The following is a 12296-nucleotide window of genomic DNA, read 5'->3' as shown; positions in this document are numbered from 1 at the left end:
ATTAGTTCATATATTAATTAATGTATTTAACCAACAAATAAAATCTCATTGTAAAGTGTTGCCAAAATGTGTTTGAGTTTTACAATAAAATACATCAGTAAAATCTATTAATTGACTAAACTAAGTTAATTTATGGTGTTCATTTGCAGAAACAAAATTAACAAATCTGACAGTATTTTAAAGTAAAATAATGTGATTTTTAAAACATTTATTCTTACGGTATATGGTAAGGTATATAAACTAAAACTTAAAATGCACAACAACACTTTAAAAATACTAATTAAAAATGACAGTAGTATCTCAAAGATGATAAAATGACACGTAACAAGGGTTAATTAATGTTAAACACATTGCTCACAGTTAATGTCAAGTAACGCATGTTAACGAATGAGACTGTATTGTAAAGTATGGGGTCATGTGATGTGTGGTCGTTAGGGTCATTAGTGCAGTGGCTCTCGTCCAATCAGAAGCTGGCCTTCACAAATTGGGCCGAATGCACTATTGTGAAGGAGAAGATCAAACACACTCATTACAGACCGGGCTAATTATTCCACGGACAGGAAGAGCTCGTTAGGCTGAACTGATGGACGGAGCGCTGAGACTCTACACTGATTAACACAACTTTAAATCACAGCCTCATTCAGAACAAATTCATAAAGTGTTCTTGTTTCATTTAATAACGCTGTTCAGAAGCAGCTGAACGTTTGATGATGTGTGACGTTTCTATATTACTCTATATTTGTTAAAGGAATAGATCAGCTAACAGTTTATCTTCATCAGGTTTGTAGAAATGTAGCACTGCATCAGTGTCTCATCAATGGATGCTCTGCAGTGAATGGGTGCCGTCAGAATGAGAGTCTGATAAAAACATCACAATAATCCACAGCACTCCAGTCCATCAGTGAACATCTGGAGAAGACAAAACCTGAAACACATCCAGCATTAAGATGATTTTAACTCAAACACATAGAGTCTATAATCCATAATAACACTTCCTCCAGTGAAAAAGTGTTCTGTTCTGAATCAGGAGAGAAATCTGCACAGATCAAGCAGCGTTTAAACAGATCTAAACTAATATGTGAGAGACAACAGCAGATGCACTTTTTCACTGGAGGAAGAGTTATTATGGATTATAGACTCTATGTGTTTGAGTTAAAATCATCTTAATGCTGGATGTGTTTCATCTTTTGTCTTCTCCAGATGTTCACTGATGGACTGGAGTGCTGTGGATTATTGGGATGTTTTTATCAGCTGTCTTTAATATCTTCCTCTGTCTCTGTCTTATTCAGTACAGTTTTGCAGCACTACATTAGTGTGTGTTAGTGTGTGTGTTAGTGTGTGTGTTAGTGTGTGTGTTAGTGTGTGTGTTAGTGTGTGTGTTAGTGTGTGTGTTAGTGTGTGTGTTAGTGTGTGTGTTAGTGTGTGTGTTAGTGTGTGTGTTAGTGTGTGTGTTAGTGTGTGTGTTTGTGTGTGTGTTAGTGTGTGTGTTAGTGTGTGTGTTAGTGTGTGTGTTAGTGTGTGTGTTTGTGTGTGTGTGTGTGTTTGTGTGTTAGTGTGTGTGTTAGTGTGTGTGTTTGTGTGTGCGTGTGTGTGAGTGTGTGTGTGTTAGTGTGTGTGTTTGTATGTGCATGTGTGTGTGTGTGTGTGTTTGTGTTTGTTTGTGTGTGTGTGTGTGTGTGTAATGGTGAGTCAGTGTGTTTGTGTGTGTTAGTGTGTGTGTTAGTGTGTGTGTGTGTGTAATGGTGAGTCTGTGTGTGTGTGTGTGTGTGTGTGTGTGTGTGTGTAATGGTGAGTCTGTGTGTGTGTGTGTGTGTGTGTGTGTGTAATGGTGAGTCAGTGTGTGTGTGTGTGTGTGTAATGGTGAGTCTGTGTGTGTGTGTGTGTGTGTGTGTGTGTGTGTGTGTAATGGTGAGTCTGTGTGTGTGTGTGTGTAATGGTGAGTCAGTGTGTGTGTGTGTGTGTGTGTGTGTGTAATGGTGAGTCTGTGTGTGTGTGTGTGTGTGTGTGTGTGTGTGTGTGTAATGGTGAGTCTGTGTGTGTGTGTGTGTGTGTGTAATGGTGAGTCTGTGTGTGTGTGTGTGTGTGTGTGTGTGTGTGTGTAATGGTGAGTCTGTGTGTGTGTGTGTGTGTGTGTGTGTGTGTGTGTGTAATGGTGAGTCAGTGTGTGTGTGTGTGTGTGTGTGTGTGTGTGTAATGGTGAGTCTGTGTGTGTGTGTGTGTGTGTGTGTGTGTGTGTGTAATGGTGAGTCAGTGTGTGTTGAATCTGGCAGCAGTCTGATTGAAACAGATATAGATTAATTAGCAATGCTAATTAAGATGAATTAAGCTGCTCCCTTAATGAAGTGGCTCCTCTTTAATCAATTACCGTCACTGCGCTGATTTGAACATGTTGATAAACACATTAATGTATTGCGTATGTCTGATAAACACAGCCGTGTGTGACGGTGAGACTCATCACGGATCTGAACACGCAATAATCCTGTCATGACCCGTGTTCATACGAAACAAACCTGTTATCTGCTGCTTTTGAGAGAAAAACACTATTCTTCTGATTAAACTTTCTGATTTAATTTTTAAAAAACTACTACTGCTATTATTCTTATTATTATTTGTAATTTCTAAAATATAATCATTATTATTATGTTGTTTTGTAATTTCACAAATAAAATTATTATTATTTTATTTTCTTATTATTATTTTATTATATATTTTGTAATTTCTAAAATAGTCTTTAACTTATTTTCAGCTAGTTCCTGAAGGCAAAATTAATATTGTTTTTTATTTAAATTGTAGTAAATATATAAAAATAGCTGAAACTAGAACTGATATATATACAGTACAGACCAAAAGTTTGGAAACATTACTATTTTTAATGTTTTTGAAAGAAGTTTCTTCTGCTCATCAAGCCTGCATTTATTTGATCAAAAATACAGAAAAAAATGTAATATTGTGATATATTATTACAATTTAAAATAATAGTTTTTAAATGTATTATACTTTAAATGATCATTTATTTCTGTGATGCAAAGCTGAATTTTTAGGATCATTATCACATGATCCTTTAGAAATCATTCTAATATGATGATTCATTATCAAAGTTGGAAACTGTTCTGCTGCTTAATATTTTTTCAGAACATGTGAAACTTTTTTAGGATACTTTGATGAATAAAAAGTAAAAAAAAAAAAAAAGAAAAAAGAAGCTGTTTTTAAAATATAAATATTTTGTAATAACAATAAACACTACTGATCAGTAATTTGGGGTCAGTAATTTTTTTTTCTTTCTTCTTTTTAGATAAAATCAATACTTTTATTCAGCAAGGATGTGTTAAATTGATAAAAAGTGATAGTAAAGAAAATATATTATTAGAATTTTTTTTATATTTTGAATAATTGCAGTTCTTTTTAACCTTTTATTGATCAAATATATGAGACAGCAGAACTGTTTCAACACTCATAATAAATCAGAATATTAGAATGATTTCTAAATGATCATGTGATCGACTGATGTTACATGTGACACTGAAGCTGGAGGAATGATGCTGAAAATTCAGCTTTGCATCACAGGAATAAATTATTTTTTAAAGTATATTCAAATAGAAAACTATTATTTTAAGTTGTAATAATATTTCACAATATTACTGTTTTTTTCTGTATTTTTGATCAAATAAATGCAGGCTTGATGAGCAGAAGAAACTTCTTTCAAAAACATTAAAAATAGTAATGTTTCCAAACTTATGGTCTGTACTCTACATATATATATTTTTACACAGCACAAAAACACAATTACTAAAGCTTTTTACTACAATTAAAGTGAAAACAGAAAACATAAAAAATTAAGGAAATAAGAAATATTAAAATACAATTATTAAATATACTTTGTTAAATATTATAGTTGTTGTTATTTAAATAAAATGTACAAAATAATAAATATTAAAATTTTAACCTTTTTGCTGTAAAATGAAAAATACATATGTTTATTAACAATGAAACATTTATTTAAAATAACATCAACAAAAGGTTTTACCGCAAATGAAAGTTTCTACATTATATTTAGTAGTAGCAGCTTATCTCAAGTTGACGTCCTTATCGTAGAAATGTACAGTAAAAAAATCATGAAACCGTTCTGGACAGTTTTACAACTTAAGTGTGTCAGAACGCAATTCAAATACGATTCATTCACAGTAACTCACTCGACTGATGATCAAACAGTCCAGAAGTGCAGAGAATGACTCGTTTATTTGGGGTTTGTCGTCCACAGGTTCTGCGTTCATGATGGTGAACTCGACGGCTCGGTTCTCGGGTCAGAAGGCTCTGCTCTTCACCCCACAGCTGAAGGAGAACGACACGCACTGCGTCATCTTCCAGTATTACCTGGCGGGACGAGAGGGAGGACGGCCTGGACATCTGAACGTCTACATCAAGGAGAACAACAGCCCGATGGGTTTGCCCGTGTGGAACACGTCTGGACCCGCTGGACGCAGCTGGACTCAGGTGGAGCTCGCCATCAGCACATACTGGCCCAACTTCTACCAGGTGAGGTTCAGGAATCGGATACTTGTTGTAAAGTTAAAGAGGTGTGTAATATTGCTGTTTGAGCATAAACTATATCTGCAAAATTATGATGCTGAACGTTCAATACAAACAGAGATATTGTCTTTGAAAATTCTGGCAGTTTAATGCCTACAAAATTTCTCGTAGGGACTACAAGCTACTTCCTGGGTTGGTGACATCACAAACCCTGAAATTTACATAAACCACGCCCCCAGAACATGCAGCACAAACCGCTCTTAATCGAGTCCAGTTTTTATGTAGCAGATTTTCAAATAGTTGGACAAATATTGTCATACTTCAGTGTAAGTTTCAAAAACTGACCCTTATGGTTTTGTGGCCCAGTGTCACAAATATGTTTGATATTTAAATGTTTGGCTTTTTTTTAACACATTGGAATTGAAAATGGAATTGATAAAATTCAAATGATAGCCAGCCCAAGAATGAGTTGAAAAGAGCACATTAAATGCCATTTCTATTCTAAACATGTTAGCTGTCATGTTCGAATTTATAAAGAAAACGTAGAGGCTGTTTGATTTTGGAGAATTTGAAAAACAGATCTGAGCTACAGGACCAGCAGGAAAACACCCCTGGCTGCACAGTTTGGGGGAAAATATAATGGCAAATTTTCTGATTGAAAAAAAAATAAAAAATAATAGTAATCATATAAAGCCACAGTTGGGTTGCACAATTTGTTCAAAATGCTGTGTTTAAATAATAATAATAGTCATTACTTTATTATATTAATTATAAGAAAATAAGACTGTTGAAAAATATACTGTTGTAATATTTTGCTGTAAAATTAAATCAGGAAAATAAGAAAAGTAAAATATGATAAATGTGATAATTGCATTTTACAGGACAATAGTAAAATTACAATACTAATATGGCTAAGTCTTATTTTCTTCATATTTATATTAATGTTATTAATACTTCTACACAAACATCCTTAAGGACTGCACTATTTGGTAAAAACTGTTATTATTATTATTATTATTATTATTATTATTTCTGATTAGGGATTCTGAAGGGATTTACTGCACAATTTGGCCAAAGTTTTTAAAGTACAACAGTAAGATTACTGTACTACTGTACTGTATCTATGTACAGCACTTATTTTGGATTTCTAAAATAGATGCTCCAATGACACATTAAAATCTCCATAATCTAGTAATTCGCTTCTCTAATGGGACCAATTCACCTGCGAGATGTTTCATCCAAGCACTGTCTGCCGTGCCCAGGGGCGTGGATGATGGAAAGGATGTGACCCATTAGGGCATTTGCATGCTGGGGTGTGACAAAGGAAGAACAGCCCTCCTGGGATGCTTGGTTACCAGCCTCCGAGACATGAGCTAATAACTATGGTGTACGCAAGTTTCATAAGGAAAAACTGAACAATAAGTAATAACAACAATAAATAATCAGAATAAAATAATAAGAGCCAAACACCCAAACTAATAATCTGGACATTTTTCAGTTTTAATTCATTAATCATGCCCTTCCCTTACCAACAGCGTTTGTGTGTGTGTGTGTGTGTGTGTGTGTGTGTGTGTGTGTGTGTGTGTCTGTGTACGTGTGTGTGTCTGTGTACGTGTGTGTGTGTACGTGTGTGTGTCTGTGTGTGTGTCTGTGTACGTGTGTGTGTCTGTGTACGTGTGTGTGTGTGTGTGTTTGTCTGTGTGTGTTTGTGTACGTGTGTGTGTGTGTCTGTGTCTGTACGTGTGTCTGTGTGTGTGTGTGTACGTGTGTGTGTGTGTTCAGATGGGTATTGGTCACATGTTTTGTTCTGTCTTTCTGTCACCTGACCCTCAATTTCAGGTGAATATAATGAAAATCTGGCCTTCCGTTAGAGCGAGAGAGAATCACATTTTCTGCTCCTGTAGAGCTTCATTTTCACATGTGCTGAAGAGAGAGAGACGGCTGTGATTTCACACATGCTGGTCATTAGCGAGCGTCTCTCATGGGTGCTGAAGGAGACCCGTGCTAATTGGTGGAACGAGCCCCGGTGACCCGGCGCAGGGGAAGCGTGTTTGGGTAAATTACTCCATTAGAGCGGCGCTGAGGAGCGGGCGAGCGAGGTGATGGCCAGACCCGGCCTGTTTAGGAGAAACCGCTCAGAACCTGCCATACGTCATCATGACATCTCCAGGAGTTCGAGACGATTCAAGAACCAGATCAATGATTCTGTCGGGTTCTGGCACATTATTCAAGCTTTACTGAACTTTTGATTGCTTTAAATTAATTAAAATTGATGATAATGATAATTAAATTTAATTTGTTTCATAACTGATGGATATTTCTAATATTTTTATCAAAATATATTTTATTAAATACTGTAATTTTTTTGTTTTTCTTTTTTTTGTAACTTGAAATATATTAATTCATATATATATATATTTAAAAATATTTTACCTTCCATATATTCCTATATGAATTTAGCCTAAATGTAGGCTGCTGTAAGATTGGGAATGTATTTTTTACCCCCTTAAATACATTTTAAAACTACTTTAAATATAAGATTATATTCAATTCAAGTTTATTTGTATAGCACTTTTTACGATTCAAATCATTGCAAAGCAATTTTACAGAAAATTAAGTTTCTACAATATTTAGTATAGCTTATGAATGGTGACTCCGTTTATGTGCATATGGCAGAAATGTACGGAAAAATCAATTAAAGACGTAATCAAACAGACGATGAACATTATTAACAGCAATTATGATATGATGCAGATATGATGACGTATGATGCAGCAATTAATATTACTTGTATGTGAATCGTTGCTTCATGCTTATTGTATTATAATGTAAGTTTTATGTGTTTGCATTTAAATAGGTCTAGTTACAAATGTTCCTCTGCCGAAATTCCAAATAAAAACATTTTAACACGAGAAATAAATCTGCTAAAGCATCAGAAGTCCATGCAACCCTGATCTGACCTGAATTCTGCATTAACACACATGTAACCCTCAGAAAAACACAGCGAGTGTGTAGTGAGTACCGCGGTAAACTAAGACTGTCCGTCTGTGGTTTAACCTCAGCAGCCTAAAATAAGTTCCTTCCATTCCAGCACATTTGTCAGGAAGTGCACCCACACACATTCCGGCTTTGGGAGCAGTTGAACACGCACATATCTGACATTTGGTCACACATTCTTAATTTCTATTCTTAGAGATGTTTCCATCCCATATGCATGTAGGAATGATCTCAAATGTTGCTCGATTAGTTGGACTGGATGATGTTTGAACTCTAACTAGCGTGTGTTATTACCGCTCTTGAAAAGATTCCACATGCATCGCTCTGTGTGATAAGAATAGAGCGAATGTGTATCTAATTAGCAATGTCAGGATAATTATAGGTCGCTTTCAATGCACCGTATCGTAAGTGATCATCAGAATGAAACCACCTGGTGCTTTGGGGTGTTATTTTGTAATTACAGGCTTGGTTTGATGTTGTTCTCGCTAGAAAGATGCGGTTGCTAATTGGTGCGATCGGGTCAGCGATCAGAACTTTTAATTGATTGTGACAGGCGTTTCGTTTTTATGCGTTCTGCGTTCATCCAGTTCAGACGTCCTTGTGAGCATCTTTGACTCTCTACAGGTTAGCTCAGATTTAAATGCAACTAGACATCTTCAGTCCGAGATGCTAATTATAATTCCTGTGTAATGTCATTAGCACCATGAGAAGTGCATTACAATTAATGCAAAACCAAAACTTCTAGTTTTTGGCCACAGTAGCTGATCTCAACTACATTTCACTGTGTGTTTAATTTGATATGCATCATCATGTCATATCCGTGGTTAAAGTCTGGTGTGGGTCAGTGTGACCGTAATATGCATCATAATAGAAACCGTAGCAAAGAGCATGCATCCCAGAATCCTTCACTCGGCGCTCTTTAGCCCTGACCCCAGAGTCCGGCTGTCGAGTTGAATTGTTTGGCTGTATAAACGGAGTGAAGCGAGCAGATTTAGCACATGCTGCCACAGCACCTCACTGATAGAGCTGTGATTTACCACATCTATAAACACCAGCGTCTGACAGACAGCCGATTCACCGTGAGCACCCTTGGAGCCGCAGATCTGCTCCAATAACTGAAGCCAAAGTCTAAATCTCTATCTAAATGTGGCATAATTGTACACTATTATTGTCATTATTAGTATAATAATACTCTTGTTTATTTTTCTCTCCCTATCACATGTTGAAAGGCTTTGGAAAATGTTTACATTGTTTATTCATGTATCTGTCTTTGGTTTTGACATATTAGCTATCCCTTTTCATTGGTGGTGGTGATGTTTGTTCATTTATCTGTAATTAGTTTTCTACTGTCATTTTTCAATTTGACACATTCTCAAAAAAAAAAAAAAATTAGCAAATGTTACTAATAATAAAATAAAAACCTAAATCCAGAGAAATAAACTTTTATATAAAGCAATTGCAAGTTATTTTTGACTTGTAATTTTTTTTTATGCTCATCATAGAAATAACAGAAAGATTTACAGTAGTGGATTCTTACTCAAAGAAATAACATCAATGCATAAAAAAATTACCAAGTATAATAAATAAATTAATAGTTAATATAAAAGCATTGTCATATTGCATGAACAAACTGATAAAGTTAAATGGGTCATGAAAAAAAAATAACTAAAGCTTTCCTCATCTTCGCGCGCCGTTGTGTAAAGCCTCGTCTCGAACCCTGTGGGACTCCTCTGTGTGGCGTTTTGAAAGCGTGTCCATTTATCACTGTGCTTATGAGCTTTCTCTTTCCTCCGCAGATCGTCTTTGAAGCGGTGACCTCGGGGCAGCGTGGCTTGCTGGCCATCAAGAACGTGGTCCTCAAGGGCCATCAATGCAGTAAGACCCGACTCTGTCGTAAAAACACCCTCATCGCCCGCTCCTTGGCCTTTTCCTGCCACCCTCCAAATATCAATATCGTCTGTCTTTCTCCAGGCATTGAAGTCGAGCCATAAAAGAGAGAGTAATAAAGAAAACAAAAGACTGAAAAGAGGAGGGAAGAAGGCGATAAAGCTTTCATGTAGTGCTGGAGAGATATCAGGGTGTAAAAGAGACGCCGTTAGCAGGATGAATGGAGGAGGATGGAAAGGGTCAAGTGGGATTCTGCTGTCTACTTAGACAACACACTTACAGCTTTTATTTTAAGCATTACAGAACCTGGGAACTTGATTTTAATAGATTAGTCTGTGTTTAATTGGAATCTCATATGTATATATAATCATCATATTTTCATGATTTCTGAAGATCATGTGACACTGAAGACTGGAGGAATGATGCTGAAAATACAGCGGAGCATCACAGAAATAAATTACACTTTAACACAGATTCACACAGAAAACAGCTGTTTTACATTGGAATAATATTTCACCATTTTTTACAGTATTTTAAATCAAATAAATGTAGATGTTGCAAGCAAAAGACACTTCTTTCAGAAACATAATTTAAAAAATTTAAAGAATTTCGTTATTGAATTAAATATGAGTTGACTGCTGAAAATACAACTTTGCATCACAGGAATAAAATATGTAATGCATAAAATAGGAAATAGTTATTTAAAATTATATAATGACCTGTGGCTCAGTGGTAGAGCATTGCTTTAGCAGGGCAAAAGGCACAAAATGTTGGTGTTTTTTTTTTGTTTGTTTTTTTGCATTTTTGTCTTATTTTTTAATTAATTGAAACAAAGACATGTTTAGCATAACTCAAAATTTATAAGCATTTATAAATGTTTTGTAGGTGGGTCATTTTTTTATTCGGGAACATGACAAGTTGTTAATTAACAAAAAATTATTATTATTATTTTATTTTTTTATAACTTCCAGGTTTTTCTATGTTTGTAAAGTATCAATCAATGTTCAATCCAACGTTGATAGTGTTTTAAATCTTAAAAAGTTAATCTTCTGACCTCATGGTTTTGAGGCTATACTCACTCAATTTTAAATGTTTTTCAGAAAAAAAGACAATATCTTAAGCAATTTCGCTTCTCAAGTAAATGTATCTTTATTTTTGAACAATCATTAAACAAATGATTTCTGCAATGCAAACAGAAATAACAAAGTAAATGCCTCCGCTATTTGAAAACACTGACTGATATTTAATGTGTATTTTAGAATATACAGTAAATGCATTACGCAGAATGCTAGTATTTCTTTCTGAACATACTGATGAACTTGCTAATCAGCTTCTTTAGCCATCAGAAAGGGACGAGTATAGTAAAGAAATATGGCTGTTGAAATATTGAAGAGTGCGAGGAAGAATGGAGACGGGCACTGATTGAATTAGCAGTGTTTTTGTGGATCAATTCAAGGTCACAGTGTCCTGCAAGAGGACCCAGTCAAATATTAGATGTCATAACCTGATTTAAATCAGCTTTCATCTCACAGATGCGTTTGGTTTTAAATGCATATTGACCCAGATATGAGTGTGCTTTGTTGTAGAGACTAATGAGAACACGCCGGCCTCCGCTCGCTCTTAAATCAATAGAGTTAAGGTTAGAGTTTTAGGGGAATATTATTAGCCGAGCGCAGATTAAATGAGAACCAATAATGATTTTTGTGTAACGCTCGCTCGTCGAGAGGGTGATATTGATATCAGTAATAAAACATTTTGAATTGCTCACACAGTTGAAGAGGTTGTGGTTAAAGTTACATTGAACTTTAATAAATGAATCGTTGTGTGTGTTGGATTTACAATAACATTAGTATAGAGCTATATCTGAATGAGAAGAGCAGCTCGGATCGTCTGAAGAGACATATAGACACATTACACAGACATTTAGAGCAGAGTTTGGTACCGTTTGAGAGCACATGAGAGATTATTATGTTTATTATTTCTCCTGAATTGATTGAGATGTTAGTGAGATCTCATTCTTGTCTCTGTTATATGGAGGTGTTTTATTGAGCTGGAGTGTGATTTAACGGCTCGTCTCTGTTTCTCCAGTGAACACGCCACACTTTCTCCATATCAAAGGTGTTGAGGTGAACGCTGGACAGACGGCGACGTTCCTCTGCACCGTCAACGGAGAATGGAGAGACAACTTCAACCTCTGGCTGCAGGTCAGACACACAACTATCTGAGCACTTCTGCTCCCTCAGATTCCAGATTTTCAAATAGTTCTATCTCAGACGAATATTGTCCTCCGAGCAAACCACACATCAGTGGAGAGATGATTCATTCAGCTTTCAGATGATGCATAAATCCCAATCAACCCATAGGACTCTTATGTTTTGTGTTCCAGGGTTAAATTTGCATAATATAATATTAAAATATAAATAAATGTATTTTTAAGTTTTTTTTTTCTTAACATCCAGTAAACTAATAATATTACACATTCTCAGCAGTTCTAGTTTTAAGCAGTGTATCAGTAGTTAGTTAGTATGCTAGACTGTACGAAGGGTTAATATGAAAGAATTGTCCATATTGGGTTTTTACTTACATTTTAAATTATGCATTATTTTTTCGTGTTACAGACTTAAAATGGATTGTGTATAATGTCATGGTAAATTACTAGCACCTTTTCCATTTTTCTTACAGTGTACTAACTGATTAACAATCGCAGGTACAAGCTAATAACAAAGTGTATCATAAATGAACCATTATTATTATGATTAAATTGAACAATTGCAAATAGCAGCTAACTCGGTTGACATGATGTGTTTACTGCTAGGCATCTACGGTTTCCTCTTTTTGTGTGATTTGGATAGTAAATGTTTGCCATTTTACTGTCTGAGTAACTT

General features: G+C 35.3%; 1 protein-coding gene across 2 annotated transcripts in view; it reads left to right on the top strand.

Annotated features, from left to right (window-relative positions):
- LOC132095935 (receptor-type tyrosine-protein phosphatase mu-like) overlaps positions 1–12296 on the top strand; it is a 165764-nt gene that overhangs the window by 50979 nt on the left and 102489 nt on the right. For both annotated transcript variants that reach the window (XM_059501024.1, XM_059501023.1), the window contains exons 3-5: positions 4259–4533; positions 9321–9399; positions 11500–11615. In XM_059501024.1, coding sequence (XP_059357007.1) covers positions 4259–4533; positions 9321–9399; positions 11500–11615 — 470 coding nt within the window. The remainder of the gene's footprint in view (positions 1–4258; positions 4534–9320; positions 9400–11499; positions 11616–12296) is intronic.

Source organism: Carassius carassius, chromosome 20 (assembly GCF_963082965.1).
Source record: "Carassius carassius chromosome 20, fCarCar2.1, whole genome shotgun sequence".
Classification (NCBI taxonomy): domain Eukaryota; kingdom Metazoa; phylum Chordata; class Actinopteri; order Cypriniformes; family Cyprinidae; genus Carassius; species Carassius carassius.
The sequence above is the reverse complement of the archived record's forward strand: the minus strand, read 5'-3'. Positions and strand labels throughout refer to the sequence as shown.